General features: G+C 38.4%; 1 protein-coding gene across 1 annotated transcript in view; it reads left to right on the top strand.

The window, feature by feature from the left end:
* sugct (succinyl-CoA:glutarate-CoA transferase) overlaps window positions 1-19,366 on the top strand; it is a 140,612-nt gene extending 121,246 nt beyond the window's left edge. The window contains exon 14 of the mRNA XM_081352417.1: window positions 18,244-19,366. Coding sequence (XP_081208543.1) covers window positions 18,244-18,407 — 164 coding nt within the window. The 3' untranslated portion in view covers window positions 18,408-19,366. The remainder of the gene's footprint in view (window positions 1-18,243) is intronic.
* Window positions 19,367-19,658: the final 292 nt, after the last annotated feature.

Here is a 19,658-nt window from a genome sequence, read left to right as displayed (position 1 = left end):
TTGGGTGTGTTTCTCCATCCCCAATGTCACTTGTCTGTGTTTTACGGCCCTGACGAGAACGTCGGTCTCCTCGGCTGTGAAAATGGCAAATCCGCCGTTATAATAGCAATCCGCCATGGAACAAGCGCGCCTGCTCTTAAAGGGAATGTGAGATGACGCTCTGATTGGTTTATTTCACGTTACGCCCAAACCACACCTATGAGTAATGAAGCGACTTCAGACCAACCCATTTTAGATTTGCGTCGGGCGCAAGAGTCATTTATCCCGCCGGGAAAATAGCAACAGCGCCCGAGACCCGCCCACAAAGTTACTTGCGTTTCGTGCTTGATACTTTCATTCAGATGGTTAAAATAGGGCCCTTAGTTTGCAAATTATTGAGTTAGTTGACATGTTTTTGAAAAGTTACTTAAATGTCCAAAGTAGACTATTGAAATAAAGTATAACCCATTGTGCTTCGTGTTCTGATCAACTATTCAGCATTTGTTGTGACATTGCAATCTTTATGGGACATTTTTTCCTGTTTGTTGCTAGTTGAAGGCAACATGAACCAGTTTACAATGTGTTCACTGTCCGTGAGGGTGGGACAACATGTCACTCACTTGAGATCGACCAATAGCAAATCACAACCATCCAATCAATTCCATACAGACAAAATTAAGTCCTGCCCTGTATTTTTCTAGAAGCCATTTCACTCAGATATACGTAACAACAGACTATCGCAACTTCTGTCTCAATTACACTTTGCAATATTCCCATGTGGATGGAAAACGTATAGTATTTATATCAGGGCTGGGACAAAATATATTGTTGTCCTTCTCCGTGCGATATGAGAATCGATACGCTGGCGCCAAATATCGATTTTATTTATTTATTAAAAGAAGGCGCTCTAAATAGATTTCCCTGCTCACAGCGTCACTACAGTACTTCATGGCTCCTCGAGGTGGCGCTCAACACATGAATGAGGGAAACGTGAACAAAAGTTAACTAGCCTAAGAAAAATAGTTTTTTAACAGGATCCCTAATACTGTATATCCGCTGATAGACGCCTTCTTTCAAACACTCCCGTGTGTAAGCGCTCAGTGAAGAGCGTCAAAGAAGTCTATTACAACATGATCATTGTAACCAATCACAGACATATATGTTGAGCGTGTGAGCACAATGGCCAATCACAGACATATATATTGAGGGTGTGAACACAATGGCTAATCACAGACATATATGTTGAGCGTGTGAACACAATGGCCAATCAGAGAGATATATGTTGAGCGCATGAACACAATGGCCAATCAGAGAGATATATGTTGAGCGCATGAACACAATGGCCAATCAGAGAGATATATGTTGAGCGCATGAACACAATGGCCAATCAGAGGTGTTTACGAATCCACTCAACAGCGCTCGAAATGTTAGAGGGAAATGCTGGTATCGTCACATTTTAAAATTTTTAAATACCAAATGTATTTTGGTATTTATTTTAAGGAAGCTGGTAAACACTGAGATGATATAAAAGTCGATAAGCAGTTAAATGTGTCAGTTTACACACAAAGAAAAGTTTAAGCTTTTAAAAAGTATAAGCTTAAAACTTTTTGTGCTGTTTTCTAACAGTTTGGGCTTGAATAAAGAGAGAAAACCTGCACTTCACAGGCATTTTGTTTTCATAGACGGATATGTTGATTTATCATTATTAGATTGTCTAGCAATATATACTGACTATAGCAGAATTGCTGTATTGTGTTATTATCGGTATCGTGAGCCATGTATCGTATCGTGAGGTACCCTGTGATTCTCATCCCTAATTGATATTCTAAACTTTCCATATACCCATACTTAAATGTGAGTGTGTGTGACCATAAAATAATTCATAATTAATTTTTATGAAGATAAAAGCAATCGTTTCTTCAATTTAGCGTAGCTTTATGTACATTAATGGCCTATTCGCACAGCTAGAACACACAAACTTACTCTTCAGAAAGAATTCAAGAGGGAAACGCCGTTTCGGACACAAAGGCTCCCTGACAAGATGACAGGTAGATCAGTAAAGCTGCAGATGATCCTTTTCACATCAAAGATAAGTTTCAGATGTCTCTGGGGCCTGAGTTTGTGTGAATGAGAGCGTTTATGTTCACAGTCTGTCAGATCCCCTTGAAACACAGAGCTGCTTTGACGTCACCCTGAGCCAGCTATCTTGGGTTGTTAGCGCTGATATTGCCGTAATTCTCCCTGTAGACTTAGTGAAGTATGCACTATAAACATCTATGATGCAGCAGGGACTGCTCTCAAATCATAAGCCTTGGCATTTCTTTTTCAGAAGCTTAGTTTTCCCTCAGGCTGTTTTGATTTCAGGAGCATTCAGGTCACCTTCCAATTCTCATAGAGAGTGTGTGTGTCGCGTGGCAAGGTCTCACAGGTCTGATGATACACATTATCTTACTTTTGTATTCAGTTTAGCATCTCTCTGGGCTTTTCCACAAGGTTCACATCAAGCTCACTCCAGAGAATTTGTGGTCAAGTTAAGAGAAGACATTCACATATGCCAAATTAACAGTGCAAAGATGGCACAGAACCGCTTCTGAAATGTAGTTGTCTTTACACAGACTGTTTAATGCTGCTCGGAGGTGGCATAAATGCATTTATACAGCAATTATATTATTTGATGGTCAAAGCAGACATGATTTAGTTAGGCTTGAATGCAGCATCACAGAGGATGACTTTTTTGCTGCTTTAAAACGAGCTTCACATTTCTGTTGGCCTCATAGACTCCCCATTGTAAGTGCACTGTTGCAACCACATTAAAAAAAAAAATAAAAAGATAAATTGGGTACAAAATGTTATGGACATTAAGCCACAAATGCTGTAGTTAGAGCTTAACTTGTATTGAACCTGAAACAGGGCTTAGACTGTGTCGTCTTGTGCCAGTTTGTAGTTTTATGTCGGAAATGTGTTTTGGCTCATCAGGTTTCTCTGGATGTGGACTTGGACAGTGATGGGGCTCATAATGTTTTATGAATGATTTTACCACTGATTTTTTTAACATATTCTCTTATTTGGTCGTTGCATACAAACCCAGCCAGAATGAGTTGAAGTTTGTTTCTGCCTTTTTAAAGAAGAATCAGCTGTGACTCATTGTTTCCAGGGATTTTGAATGAATTGATCAGCTTCTAACTTTACCATCTCTTTGCCGTCTCTGTGTACAAAGGCATCACCTCTCGTACATTATTTTATTCATATTTAAGTAGGAGTACTTGCCAGCTAGTCTGAATTCCTTGCTCTTTTTCCTCATGCCATAATATAATGAGGTTTCCCACTCTTATGTGTGTTTCACATTCGGCTCTTTTATCCGACAGCGCTTCCTTTTTTTTACTTCAGTCATCATCTCTCTCCCTCGCCCATTAAAGATGCAGCGAGTAGTTAAAAAGAAGCTGAAAGGTTTAATAAAAGGACTGAGAGGTGCTGCTTGTCGCGTGGGCTCAAAGCACTGGAGATGAAGATGTTCATCTCCGCTTGACAGCTCAAGCCTGCCGTTCCGGGACGCTGGAGAATTCACTCTCAATCTCACCCACTCTTTTTCTGTCTTCCCCTCCTTCTCTTCATTTCAAACTAGAAACAGCATGGGAAGAGAGATAAATGTGGATGTTTTAGCATGAGAGATGATTTTCATAAATAAATATTTGGATGTATTAGCTTGTTTACAGGTCACTTAGAGTGTGTGTGCTTGCATTGTGAATTATAAAATTGATTGTTTAGATAATGGATACGGATTCAAACAATTAAGAGGGGTTTAACAATGCTTCTTACTTTGGGAAATGAAACCCTTCTCCCAGGCTAGACCTGAACTGTGATTGGAGTCGATTCTTTTATTTGTGATAATGCCATGAAACATGCCAAATTGTGTAGACATAATTTTTGTCCAGGCTGTCATACAAAGAAATTATGAACACATGCAAAAACTAAATCTGCATAGTAAAACAAATCTCTCAAATCTCACATTTATCTCTCAAATCTGTTGCCAAATAATTTTGTCAGAATAGAACATTTTAGTCATATTATATTACATATTATATGACTTCCCTCATATTTAAATATTTAAAGTATATAAATAATTTTCCTCATATTTTGATAGTTTAATCAAACTTGGAGGGTCATCATGTACACATACACTCACCTAAAGGATTATTAGGAACACCTGTTCAATTTCTCATTAATGCAATTATCTAATCAACCAATCACATGGCAGTTGCTTCAATGCATTTAGGGATGTGGTCCTGGTCAAGACAATCTCCTGAACTCCAAACTGAATGCCAGAATGGGAAAGAAAGGTGATTTGAGCAATTTTGAGCGTGGCATGGTTGTTGGTGCCAGACGGGCCGGTCTGAGTATTTCACAATCTGCTCAGTTACTGGGATTTTCACGCACAACCATTTCTAGGGTTTACAAAGAATGGTGTGAAAAGGGAAAAGCATCCAGTATGCGGCAGTCCTGTGGGCGAAAATGCCTTGTTGATGCTAGAGGTCAGAGGAGAATGGGCCGATTTCTGATATATTAGATATAGATTTCTGTTGAGACATTCAGATGGTAGAGTCAGAATTTGGCGTAAACAGAATGAGAACATGGATCCATCATGCCTTGTTCCCACTGTGCAGGGTGGTGGTGGTGGTGTAATGGTGTGGGGGATGTTTTCTTGGCACACTTTAGGCCCCTTAGTGCCAATTGGGCATCGTTTAAATGCCACGGCCTACCTGAGCATTGTTTCTGGCCATGTCCATCCCTTTATGACCACCATGTACCCATCCTCTGATGGCTACTTCCAGCAGGATAATGCACCATGTCACAAAGCTCGAATCATTTCAAATTGGTTTCTTGAACATGACAATGAGTTCACTGTACTAAAATGGCCCCCACAGTCACCAGATCTCAACCCAATAGAGCATCTTTGGGATGTGGTGGAACGGGAGCTTCGTGCCCTGGATGTGCATCCCACAAATCTCCATCAACTGCAAGACGCTATCCTATCAATATGGGCCAACATTTCTAAAGAATGCTTTCAGAACCTTGTTGAATCAATGCCACGTAGAATTAAGGCAGTTCTGAAGGCGAAAGGGGGTCAAACACAGTATTAGTGTAGTGTTCCTAATAATCCTTTAGGTGAGTGTAGATAGACAGACAGACAGACAGACAGACAGATAGACAGTCAGACAGACAGACAGACAGACAGACAGACAGATAGATAGATAGATAGATAGATAGATAGATAGATAGATAGATAGATAGATAGATAGATAGATAGATAGATAGATAGATAGATAGATAGATAGATAGATAGATAGATAGATAGATAGATACTGTAGATAGATACTGTAGATAGATACTGTAGATAGATACTGTAGATAGATAGATAGATAGATAGATAGATAGATAGATAGATAGATAGATAGATAGATAGATAGATAGATAGATAGATAGATAGATAGATAGATAGATACTGTAGATAGATAGATACTGTAGATAGATAGATACTGTAGATAGATAGATACTGTAGATAGATAGATAGATAGATAGATAGATAGATAGATAGATAGATAGATAGATAGATAGATAGATAGATAGATAGATGAGCATGAATGTCACAACATAGTTGCAGGTCCTGCACACCTAACGACTCCCATGAGCCTATATGTACAGTTGTAATAGAAAGTATTCAACCCCATTGCAAATCAGGTCTATTGGCATAATGTTCAGACTTTCAGCTATTTGCAATAAACGAATCAAACGGAAATAATTTAAATAGCCAACATAAATGTTTCAAGTGGTTCCCCTAAATTTAACTGAAAATGCAACTTTTAATGTTCTGGGGCTGCATCACCGAGCGCCACCATGCTTTACTGTAGACAGAGTGTTCTTTTCAGCATATGCTTCATTCTTCTTCCTCCAGACATACAGCTGATCCATAGGGCCAAAAAGTTCCAGTTTTGTTTCATCGCTCCACAGAACAGAATCCTAACATTTCTGTGGCTTATTTATGTGATTTTGAGCCCGTTTCTTATGCTTTTGGGTCAGTATTGGTGTACATCTTGGAGTTCTGGCATGGAAACCGCATGCGTTTAGTACGCACCATACTGTGCAGCTGAAACCTCAGAGCCGGTCGTCACCAAGTCTTGCTGCAGGTCTTTTGCTGTCACTGAAGGGCTTTTCTGAACCTGCCTTCTCAGAGATCTGGTTGCAGCCGTTGATAGCTTCTTCTTTTCTGCCCCGTCCAGGTAGTGGAACCACCGTTCCTTTAACTTTGAACTTGCGAACTATGCTTCTAACAGTGTCTCTAGGAACATTCAGTGCCTCCGCTATCTTTCTTTTTGGATCCCGTTACTTGTTTGTGAAGGGCGATGATATCTTCTCTTAACTTTTTGGTCCATTTTTTGTTTACTTTTCTAACATGCAGTCAAATGTAACACTCAACAAACCTTAGCCAGTTCAGATATTTCACGTGTTCTAGCTCAAGCACACCTGGTGCAACTAATGAAGCCCTTGATTAGTTGCATCATGTGTGCTTGACAACACCTGTTTTGCAGATTTGTGCGTTTGTGAGGGATTCTCTTCAGGGGGTTGAATAATTTTGAGACTGCAGAGTCATTAAAAGTTAAATTTTCAGTTGAATTTTGTGAAACCACTTGAAATTTGTTGTGTTGAGCTATTTCAATTACTTTTGTTTGATTTGCTCATTGCAAACAGCTGAAAGTCTGTAAAATTTGCCAATAAACCTGATTTGCTATGGGGGTTTAATAATTTCGATTACAACTGTACATTAATTAAAAAACTAATTAAAATGCTGTACACTTAGAGAACTGTTTATGTGTAATAGCTTTGCCTGTAGAAATCCCATCACTCTTTTACAATACTCAGGATAAATGATCTGTACTCTTTCTCAAGTCCCCACTGCGTTTGAGACCTGTTTCTCTTCACTTCACTCCACTCAGCGCCGTAGATCTCCACTGGGAAATTCTCTTTCTTCTCTTCCCCTCTTTTCCTCTGCTTTGTCAACCATGCAGAGCTGGAGATGCTCTTCACATACACATTACATACAGAAAGTTAACACAAACCCGTAGACGCTGAACACATTTGCGATTAATTGGACTGTTGTAAATCTGAGTTTCCAACACAGAGTGGAAGAATTTCCAATTTATTTATATTTTTTTGAAAAGTGCTACGCACTTGCTATGGTGGTATAGTGACTGTGATTTAGTGGTTTACTTTATATTTCCTACCTGAATGTTACTGTTTACAAGGTTACATGGGTCAAAAACAGTAAAAACAATAGCTTTTTTATTTATTTATTTAATTTTTGGCAGGGTAAGGAAAAATCTAAAACCGGCTCAACAGGGTCAGTAAAAGAAAAAAGTCTTGAGCCCTGCTTTATATAGTGCATTAGAGCTCGTCCACTTTTACAGCGCGTTGGTTCCGGAAGTGTTTTCCATTCTTTTCTCCCATAGGGATTTCAAAAAAGTCTTTGTTAAAGCTTTTTAAGCCATGAACCAAACCGAATCAGCTCAAGGCGAGTCATTACATTACAAACTTTTATTTGAAGCAAAAAGGTACATATATAAAACAATATATTTCAGGTTTATTGCAAAATATGCATATATATTCAAATAGTTAAGTATTTTGAGAGGCTCAATTGTATTATTTGCGGTGCTTCATGGGAGTGGCCGGAGCTAAAGAGCTCTTTTGGCAAGTTTTGCTTTTTTCAGCTCTCTGATTGGTGGATTTTTTTTTTGTACAGCATCATGGGTAATGTAGTTTTTCACCAAGATTTCTGCTGTTAAACATGATTATTTTTATTATCTAAACTGAAATAATGCAGGCTGGCAGCTTCAACAGAAGCAAATACCATCGATTACCAACAACTAAGGTTGTCTTTATTCATAAAAATAAATAAATAAATACTTCCAGAACCTGACTGTTTCACTCTATTATAATGGGTTCATGTGAAGTTTGGATTAAGTTCACTTAAAATCAAAAGTTGTTATATTATTTAGAGCCTATTAGATGTTTAAAAATTATGACTTTCTATTATACCGTAATGTTGAATTGCTATAATTAATGGTTCAATTGAGGGGAAAAATATGTATTTAATAAAAACATTAAGCATTAGTGATACTGGCTTTCATTCATAGTTCTTATTAGAAAGATGCCATTAAACATATTTAAAACAACCCGTCTTTATGTTGTTAATTTGGAGATATTATTAAAAATATCATATGGCATTAAAAAAAACAGTTCATGTTAGGTGCGAATAATCGCTATTAATTACAGAAAATGTGTGCTTAATTCGTTTTTTTTTTTTTTATTGATTGACAGAACAAGTATATAAATATGCATATTGCAATATGCATTTCTTACTATCAATGTTAAACAGTTGCGCTACTTAATATATTTTCTTTTAGAAAGATCACATTTATTTGAAAAAAAATTTTTTTTGTAACATTATATATTTCTCCACTGATCCATGTAATGCATCTTTGCTGAATAAAAGTGTTAGTCTTTCAAAAAAAAAAAAAAAAAAACTCTGCAAGGTTTTGAAGTATACTGTATATATTTAACTTTCACATCGACCAATACATTTTTAAACCATGCATATTTATTTGACTTTTTTATAAGTGTTTTTTTTTTTTTTTTTGAGAAGCTGATGATAGTTTTCCACTAAGTTTTGTAAGCTAAACTAATAAACAGTTTTCCCACCAAGTTCATAGCCAACTTGTAGACCGTTTACAGTTGCTAAGCAACTTGCTGCATTAATTTAGCACTCATTTGATGTGTGCGGTCACAGGTGTGTGAATCTCGGCTTCAGATGTGACTCATCCCATCAGATCTTATAGCCGGAACTATCTGTGTTCTGCATTTCCCTTTATTTGTCAGATAAAGTGGTGTATATTAGATATAGATTTAACAGGTTTGTCTTTCCTGAAGCAAGGAAACGGTTATCTTTGAGGGAATGGAAATGAGGTCCGATCGTCACTGATATTTGCTGTATGAAATGAAGTTCGGCTCAGGGGAATCTTCATGGAAATGCCGGAAAACAAAGTTCAATCTTTTTTTCAATCAGGAAGGAAAATGCGCTTTATGGTTGGATGATGATATTTACATGCAATCAGAGGCCCACAGGATGCATGCATCATATCTCTCGGAAAACGTCAGAAGCAATTTAGCTCAGCGATACAATTGTATATTTAGCATGTCAGTGTGGTTTACCGTAATCTTTCAATCCTGTCTCCCCCAGAGAATCTGAACTGTCTGAGATCTCTCTGAACTGTGTACTGATGTTCACAACTATCTTACTTTAAGCTGTTCCAGCCAAACATGTTTACGTGCAGGGCATTCAAAAAAAAAAAAAAATGTTTACACTCTTAAAAATAAAGGTTCTTTATTGGCATTGATGGTTTCATGAAGAGCCTTTAACATTCATAACATCTTTCCATTGCACAAACCGTTCTTTATAGTAGAAAAAGGTTCTTTAGATTTTTAGAAATGTTATTCACACTAAGAAAAGAAAAAAAGGTTAAGAACTGTTGACTGAAAGGTTCTCATAGGTCTTCTATGGCATCACTGTGAAAACCCCCTTTTGGAACATTTGTTTTTCATTGTTTATTCCCAAACACACTCTAAACATGCTGAATGAAATTTGAGTAGAATTGAACTGAGAAGGGCTTTTACATTCCAGCTCAGCTCCTGGTTTTGAAACAGCGTGCAGAATTACAATTAAAATTTGAATGTGAAGAAGTGTACTTAAAATGAATTCAAATGGCTATGTTGGATTGACAAAGTCTTGTTTTACTGTTTATAGGCCATAGATGCCATTCAAAGGTTTGGGGTCAGTAAGATTGTATTATAGTTTTGAAAGAAGTCTCTTCTGCTCACCAAGACTTCATGATAAAAAATACAGTAAATAGCGTTAACATTGAGAAATATTACGAATTAAAATAAAATTTTATGCAAAGCTGAATTTTCAGCATCATTACTCCAGTCTTCAGTGTCACATGATTCTTCAGAAATCATTCTAATACGACGATTTGCTGCTCAAGAAACATTTACGATTATTATTGTTGAAAACAGTTGTGCGGTTTCAGATTTGTGTATCAATTAAATGCATCCTTGCTTAATTAAAAGTATTGAAGTCATCATGAAACGGAAATTGCACAAGTCTTTTCTTCTCTATTGTGACGGGTATCTGAGTGACGCGTCTTCTGGAACAAGAAAAAATGTAGGGCGGGACTTGGTTTTGTCCATGTCGAATTCACTGGATGATTGAATGGTTGTGGTTTGCTATTGGCTGATCTCATGTGAGTGACAGGTTGCCCCGCCCTCGTCATCAGAGAAGACAAGAGGGAGGGGGAAGTTATTTTGCTGAAAGATTATGAGGCACATTTAAAAGAAAAGATCTGCACCGATTAAACATTTATAATAAATACTGCAATATTCCATTAAAAATGTCCATTTTACAGTACTTGCTGACCGCAATTGTTTTAACAGTGTTTTGGATGAAACACATTATTTCCCAGAATGCATTCCTTTCTCTTCCAATTCCAATTTAACTTCCACCGTGGTCTGGCCAATTCACTTCAAATTCACACTCATGATTTAAAAGGAAACCCTGGAACAATCCATAGGTGTCACTTCATAATAACAATCAATTTAAATAAACAACATTATTACATTATTAATCTAATCTAATTTAATGCTGAACTGATCATTACATTAAAGGGGGGCGAAACACTCAGTTTCAGTCAATCTCATGTTAATCTTGAGTACCTATAGAGTAGTATTGCATCCATCATATCTCCAAAAAGTCTTTAGTTTTATTATATTTATAAAAGAAAGATAGGCTGGAGGTGTGCCGTGTGGGCGGAGCTAAAGAATCACGAGCGCTGTTCACTGTTTACTTGCTGTGCTTACGCGCCGTTAGCTAACAACACACAGACATTTGAAGCAGTTTTACTCACCGCCTGCGGTTCCAACGCATGACCGTGAACCTTTATCGTTGGGACTGCTCCATCCTTAAGCATTAGACGATCTGCAAATCCGGCGTCGAACTGCGCCTTGTTTATAAAACAATCATCGTCGAAATGCAGGGAACAAACAAGAACACTTGCACAACTCCGTTGATGCTCTGGAAAAACAAACTCCATCCACTGGTCCCTTAACGCTGGGTTCTTTGGGAATCTGTGCAGGGTTGTCTTGCCCTGGCAACCAAAAACCCACTTCTTTGGTGACATTGACTTCCCTAAAGCCGATCACAGCGCTTTGATGGGCGAACTGCTTTCGCTCTCTTGCTCTGGTCTACGGGTGCGCGCGCGCCCTTCCGGGAGAAGTGCCCTTAGGACCCATATAAGGAAATTCCGCCCCATCTGACGTCACACATGCCCATACTCGAAAAAAACTTTCCGAAACTTGTGACAAACCGGAAGGAGTGGTTTTGGCACAGAAATTCCCCTTCAAACGTACAATTTAATTTTTGAAACTTTGTCCATGTTTAGCATGGGAATCCAACTCTTTAACAGTGTAAAAAACTCAGTATGCATGAAATAGCATTTCACCCCCCCTTTAAAGAATTTGTCCAAAGAACCCAGATTTCATTGTAATTGACGTGTGGGTGATTAGCGACAGGGTTTTGCCCTGAAATCCCATCCACAAAAGAGTCCGAACTGAATTGGGCCCTAAGTTTTTTGTATGTTAGGAGCAGCGTGTCTATCCGGCCGGCCCTCTGAAGTGTGCAGTGGAGAGCAGGAGTAGTGAATGTATAAAGTTCAGAATGGGAGGAAAGAACACAGTGGGCTTTGTTGCGGTAGAGCGAGAGGAAAACCTTGGACCATGCCTGCGGAGGAGAAGAGTGTCCCGCTCCCTCGTTCGCCTCGGTACCGGCTGAGGAGAAGCAGATGTGGGAGCCTGTGGCCAGTCGATCAGAAGCGAGGGAGGGGGGAAGAGGATGTGGTGAAGGCATTGCTTCGAACTGCTGAGGCTGCGAAACCACACACACGCACACAATCGTGTTGGAGATCTGGTGTTCCCTCCTTTTTTGGATGTTTCTTGTATTTAAATGGCCGTTTGACTCTCATCTTCATGATGGCACATTTCCTGTGCGGAGTTTTCCCAACGACTGACTGGAATTTCTTATCTTACTGTAAAATGTCGTATCGCCATTACCATTGTCTGCATTGGTGATATGACCAAAATCTTATATCATGATGTGAATAATTTTATTTCACGATAACTATATATATCACATTAGTTATTTTTGCTTTAGACAAAGTTTTTATGATATAGAACATTTAATTGAAATTTAATGAATCTCATTACCAATTTTAAGATCAAATAAAAAAAACTAATACTAGGCTAACTAACATAAGTAAAAAAATAAATACCCCCCCCCCCCAAACTCACTGAAGACAAGTAAACAGCCAGTGATAAAATAGGAACAAATAAAGAGACTAAAAAACAGATAAAAATCTAAATAGATAAAAACTTTAAAGGTGCATTGCGCAAGTCTCTGAGTTTTTGCAGAACTATGCCCCCTCTGGCGACAAGCGAAACTGCAACACTGCAACTGAACGCGCATGACGTCACGCCCAGTCTCAAATTCCGACCCGAATCCCTCTTATTTATTTTACTGTACAGGATTATAGAGGCAATCGCAGTGATCAGAGAAGGGCTCATTCAGCCCATCAGGCAATTGTTTAAGCATGTATGGGTTAGAAAAACGGGTATTTTTAACATGAAATGTTGCGCAATCAGTGGCGGCTGGTGCTAAATTTTTTTGGGGGGGCACAACAAACTGAATTTTTAATTCAGGACTGAATGTAGGCTTATTGTTAAATAACAATTTAACAGTGATAATAATGTAGCTATCATAAGCCTAAAGTTTAGCTAAAACTTCAGCCGGTAGGGTTGGGAAATAGCCAATTGCCAAATAAATCTGAATTTTTGGGCTAAATGGCATAAATGGTATAATCTGAGTATTTAATTATTATTTTTCTATTTGAATAAAAAAAAACCCTGTATTTAATTTTTTTTTTTAATATTTAATATCCTGATCGATATTGTCCTACAAACAATGTTTATATTGAAGGTTATAAAAACAAACATAGTGCAACCTTGCTGTCTATCTGCAGTCTATCCAAAAAAGGGGTCAAATGAATCACATTACATTCTAACATTGCAACATTACAATCTAAAAACAAAATAAATGTTTTTTAAAGAAGTAGTTAAATTTTCTAAACCAAAAAAAAAAAAAAAAGCTAATATCATAAAAATACACAGGTAGGTTTGAAATTATCTAGCACATTTATGTTCACCAACAACAACAAATATTCAACAACAAATGTTTTAGATAAATATATTTATAATTTAGTGCTAATGTATATTTTAGTCAGAATAATTGCGCTCCTATTCTATTGCGCTCCGTCTGTTCGGCGCGCATGCACGCGGGGGCGCTCGTTCACGGAAGTATAGCTTGCAGAAAGCTCGCCCACTCATGACAGCAAACTGGACTTTCTAACATTTACAGATGGAGAATATGTCCGTGAAATGTAAGTTATGCACTGAGGAAATTATTGGATGTCACTTCAGCTTATGGCTAAATACTAATAGAGGTACACTTGTTTCCACCAATCGCTGCACAAGTTAAGGTTACGTATGATGACGAAATCACGTTAGTGCGAGCCCTCCCGGAACCCATAGAGAATGCATTGCAGTGCCTGCAGTTCGAAAAAAAAAATGAATGAATGTAAGTCTATGGGAAGACTCTGGGCGATTCTCAGGCAGAGTGAAATCGCCCAAAAAGAGGCGGTACTCCACAGAACGTGACTCGGCGCTGATTGGACTATATCCAGAGGCAGAACAACAATGAGTGACTGCTAACCATATTAGACATTCTCTGCTGCTAGCGTAACTCTGTGGTTGAATGAGATAGTGATAGAAAGTCCCTTTCACACTTTGGTGGTGCGTCGCCCGATCGCCCTAATGAAGAAACCGCCGCTGTGCGCAATGCACCTTTAAGCACTAGAAATAAAAAAACTATGATAGAGCAAAGCGGGTTTATTAGGCTGCTGTCCCTTTAAGAGTGAATGTACTGATCTAATATACTGATATACATGCGCTTTCTATCTCAACCATTTATGTTCACTTAAAACATAAAACAACTGTGTTTATGAGGTACTAACAAAGACGCGCAATTTGACATATAAGTGTGTGTAATTGACTGTTCAAGCCCAGTACTACAGGGAAGTACTTTTTCATAGTCTCCTCCTCCTGAGAAACAATAATCTTATTTAATTTCAACCATTCTTAACCAAATAATCCACATTCATTTTATAACTTTCATTTGTCTTGTGTTTGCCTATTATTATTTCCCCAAAATAACTTTCTGAGACTGTGGAATACAGAAAAATACAGTGGCATTTGATAACCAAGCCTTTTTAAAACAAAAACTATTTGGAGTATTAAAGGAGACATATCATGCTTTTAAATCGTTCCTTTTTACATATAAATCATACATTTGTAGTCTATATAAAGCGGAACTGCAATGCTTGGGTCTGAATTCCTCATTATTATAGCTCCACAGGCCCCTTTTCTACCCCTTTTCTGATGTGCGTCTGAGAGCAACTCGTTTTGGTGCGGTCTCTTTAAATACAATTGAGACACTTCATACCCCGCCCCCACAGAAACTTTTTAGTCACACGTTATTAACAAAATGTCAACAACGGAAGACTTGTCCAGCCAGCCTTACATGTTCGAGCCAGAGTCGGAGCCGGAGCGAGATGAAAATGAAGACGACGAACCTGCAGAACAACGTCTTCATATGGATGTATCGCAATGGTGTGTACTGTATTTACACATGAAACTTTGGTCTTCCGACCTTTTACCACCGTGTCGATTTATTTTGATTAATATGTGCGAGGGAGAGAGAGTAAGACAGCGTCTAATTTGGAGACGGTGAAGTCTTGTTTACACTTTCGCCTGGCTCTGAAGAGAGAGAGAGTGAGCGCGCGCGCGACCGGGTCTCTCTCTCTGCTCGTTCTTTCAGTTAAACATGCGTCCTGTCACAAGCGCGGCAGTTCATCTACATTAGACGGTGTACTGTTGACAATGAAGAAAGAAATATTTGGACATTTGGTAGTTCCTGTGTGAGCTTGAGGAGATCTGACTTCATACAGTACATCCACTGAAACACTAGTTGATTAAAAGTCATTGCAAAACTGACTCTGAAAGTTAAGTTAGTTCATGCCGCATTTGTTTGCAGATGCCACTTTTATGTCTTATCCATTAATAAAGATTTAGGTGCATCTTCAGCATTCAAATATTTATGGCCGACACTCCAGAAATTACAGTTTTAAACGTCAGGCTGTCTCATGCTCATCTTTGTCTCATCAGAAGCACACTGAAATCAAAGAGAACATGTGGAAATGGTTGTGTACTGTATTGCCTGACTAGAGACAGAATCTTACCAGAAAGAAAGTGATTTCGCGCTCTCACTCGGGCTTCTGTTGCCCAAGTTATCCGTGCCGTCTGTCATCTGTTGCATGTCTTTCTCCAGTCCGTTTGAAGTACGAGACTTTCCAAAGTGCCATTAATAACGAGCGTCAGGCCTCGCCTCTGGTCGACACGCACCGTCTCTGTTTCGAAAACCGCATGTCTTTTGTGTGAGGCCCTTGAAAACATGTGAAAAAGCTCTGGATGTTGGAGGTTAAGCAATCAAGACACATTTATGGGATGCGTTTGGCTTCGGCACTCGTGGGGAATGTGACCTGTAGCTGCGTAGGAGAACGCTACGAGGAACAAACGTGTGAAGTGTGTAGGTGTATATGTCCCTTATTGCATAAAACAGTGTATGAATGTTAATGTCTCTTTCCTTTTTTCATGGAACGAGCATCGGTTAAATTGTCGTAGAATCATGGGGGAGGAAAAACAATTAGTTTCTGTGAAATTATCTGTAGTTGCAAGAAGAAAAGAGAAGCCAGAAAAGGGAAGGAAATGGTAATACTGCCTAATGATAGCAATATCTGAAGTTTTTGAGGAAGTGACTCACCCAGATGACCTACTCATCCATTTTGACATCATCTTTCTGTAAATGCCACATTTGGATATGTAGGCTGTGTTTATATTCCACAATGATTGTAAGTCAGTAGCCTTATGGACTTTCCTGCAGGTTTGACGTATGTGAGTAAAAGCTTTTAGCCATTTCCTCAAAGGCCCCTCCTACACTTCTCTTAGTTGTTTTTGTTTAAAATTCATTGTAAATGTTTTGCATTCTGACTGTCATGCTGTTTAACAGGAGGTAAATTGGGCTAGAACGATCCACAACGAAGTTGAACCACATTCCTGCTCCATTTCACTTATTTTGTGCCAGATCGTGGCATAGGCCAGGAGTTTTCAAACTTAAAGGGGACATATCATACTAAATCCACTTTTTTAGCCCTTAAATGCATTTTGTTGTATATTTTTAGTGTTTAGAAGTACAGAAAAGTTGAAATTAGTCTCTTCAGGTGTTTCGTTGATATCTTTATATTCTGTTTTGGCCTTATTTTTCAACCTGTTCCGATTTTTCTATTCTCTATGACGTTTTGTGAACAATTACGTCACAGTATTTGCAGCGGAACTGCCAAATAAGGACATCGACTACCGGCTCGACTCTTCGAGCAATCCGCCATTGTTATTTCTCGCTGCAATTTTGTAGTCCAAGCTCAAAGATGCAGAACTTACGAGAGGGTCAAAATGTTCGGTTGTTGGATGTAGTAACCCACACGCTTCATTACACCGTCTCCCAGCATCAGAACCTCTTCGAAGTGCCTGGTTGAGTTTTATTTTTAATGGAAATGTACCCATAAAGTCATTTTTGTGTGCGCGAACGCGAAGCACTTCAAGGATAACTACTTCAGCAACAACAGGGTTTTTCCTGCATTGAACTTGTTTTAGCGCCCGCCAAAGCGATTTTTTTTTTTTTTGTCCTGCCAAAGTCCTATTTGATCGGTGAGTAATGTAGATGAACTGCCGCGCTTGTGACAGGGCGCATGTTTAACTGAAAGAACGAGCAGAGAGAGAGAGACCCGGTCTCTCTCTCTCTCTCTCTCTCTCGTGCACATATTAATCAAAATAAATCGACATGGTGGTAAAAGGTCGGAAGACCAAAGTTTCATGTGGAGCATTTCGGAGATATTTTTTTCCTGAATTACCGTGTGAATTGTGCTAAATAAGTTGCCTTATCTTTTCTGAAAAGCGTTCCAGGCATTAAGCTGACATAAAACAACACTTTAATAAAACGAAAAAACTATCCAATGATGAAATGTTTTCTGTGTTGACAAATCTTGGATGTCCAAAAGTTTCTGTGCCGCTAGATAATCGTATCTCTGCTATCAAACTACAAAAATGGCCGAACGGGGTGGAGTTGAACCGAGTGTCACCGCTACAACCTGGAGAGGGGGCGGGGTATGACGTGTCTCATTTGCATTTAAAGAGACCGCACCAAAACGAGTTGCTCTCAGACGCACATCAGAAAAGGGGTAGAAAAGGGGCCTGTGGAGCTATAATAATGAGGAATTCAGACCCAAGCATTGCAGTTCCGCTTTATATAGACCACAAATGTATGATTTATATGTAAAAAGGAATGATTTAAAAGCATGATATGTTTTCTTTAATATATATATATATATATATATATATATATATATATATATATATATATATATATATATATATATATATATATATATATATACTGTATATATTATCAATTTGTATTTTTTTAGGGCTGTCATCCCCATGTTTATTGGTATGCCTAGTTTAAAGAAATAAAAATCAAATCTTCATACAGTCTTGTATCAAATAATAATAATAATAATAATCATATGGACTACATATAGTATGTAGGGGGGGGGAGCAGCAAATCATATTAGAATGATTTCTGAAGGATCATGTGACACTGAAGACTGGAGTAATGATGCTGAAAATTCAGCTTTGATCACAGGAATAAATTACATTTTACTATATATTCACATGGAAAAGTTTTAAATTGTAATAATATTTCACAATATTACTGTTTTTACTGTACTAAAAAAAAATGCAGCCTTTGTGAGCAGAAGAGACTTATTTAAAAAATGTTACACAATCTCCCGAACTTTTGAACAGTGGTGTCTATTGAATGATCTTGGAGATTTTGGAGGTTTTTGGTATCAAAAAGTAACTTGATTTATTGTTCCCACACAGGCCCTGCTGTGCGCTTCAGTAGTTTTGAGTCCCGCAGCCCGGTCCCTCCCCCTGTGATCGGCCAGCACACGGTCCAGGTTCTCCGAGACACCCTGGGGTACAGCGATGATGTCATCGACCGACTGCTAGCCTCACGGGCCGTCACTCAGAACAAGGTGCGGTGAGAGACGTCAAACGGGAGAACTCCTCAGGCTGGGATAAACATTTCTGAACAATCCTGCCAGGATCGGCCAGGCGGGAAAAGAAAAATACTGCCTTCCTTCTCGGCTCAGTGGAAATAATGGTTGTGATTAAACTGATGAATGTCCATCAGAGAGGAAACTGCAAAAGTAAAAATAATGACATAACGACGCATTCAGTTCACACGAAAGATTGTGCGCTGCCAAATGATGCGCTTCTTCAAATGATCAATAACGTGCAGATATCCGCACTGCGTGTTCAGGATAATGGTATCAACTACTCGCGAAAACTCATGCCAGATTTAACCCGGAAATCAAAAGGAATACATATTGTGTAAAATTATTGCATAAGTGCTTTTGTTTAAGATTAAATACCATTATGATTTGCTTTTTTTTCATTGTGACATCATTCTGATGTCATCAGCACCATACTATTCTCAGCAGTAGCAAGAAAAAAAAAAACTAAATAAAAATTAAAGTGTAATATAATAAAGTGTACTGTACAATTTTAAGTATATATCATGGTAAGCATATGTACAGTACAGCACAGAATTTGTGAAAATGTGGTAAACTCCCATGAAAAATACATTTGTTTTCATTATGAGGTGAAATAAGACCGAGACATTTATTTGTGAGATTCACCCATACCGTTACTGTAATAATTATTCAGCAATCTTTTCATACGCTCAACAACTTGCAATGTAAAAAAATATGCTGTTATAAAACATTTGAGATCATTTCATTAAACGGCACCTTTTCCAATTTGATAAGGTGATTTTTCTTTTTCTTTTTTTACATTAGAGGCAAAGAAGACAGCAAGCAAACTAATTCTCCTTGCTTTACAGCATCTTAAATCTTGGGCCTTCTGGAAACGTTTGTCTTTTGAATAATGCAACATTTAACAAAGTAAATTTTGCATGTTCAATAAAATCACAATGTGTCTTATCTGTGGCTCATTGAATCTGAAATGATCCAGAAGCGCCATTATCTTCCATCGAGGATGTTATTCCCGTTTATTGGCCGTAGTGAGCCGTCGCAGGTGTGAGTTCAAGGCACGAGTTCACTTCACAGTCCTATCAAGGCTCTTAGCTCTGGACTAATGTGTGGTGGAGTTGTTTAGTTGAGCAGAGGAATAAGCACCATTTCTGATGTCTAACTGCCAAATCTTTCATGTCCGATTTCCTGCGACTTGGGACACTGACTCATAGCAGAACAACGCAATGAGAGTGAACGCAG

The sequence above is a fragment of the Scardinius erythrophthalmus genome (assembly GCF_964197995.2).
Source record: "Scardinius erythrophthalmus genome assembly, chromosome: 22".
In the NCBI taxonomy this organism is placed as follows: Eukaryota; Metazoa; Chordata; class Actinopteri; order Cypriniformes; family Leuciscidae; genus Scardinius; species Scardinius erythrophthalmus.
The sequence above is the reverse complement of the archived record's forward strand: the minus strand, read 5'-3'. Positions and strand labels throughout refer to the sequence as shown.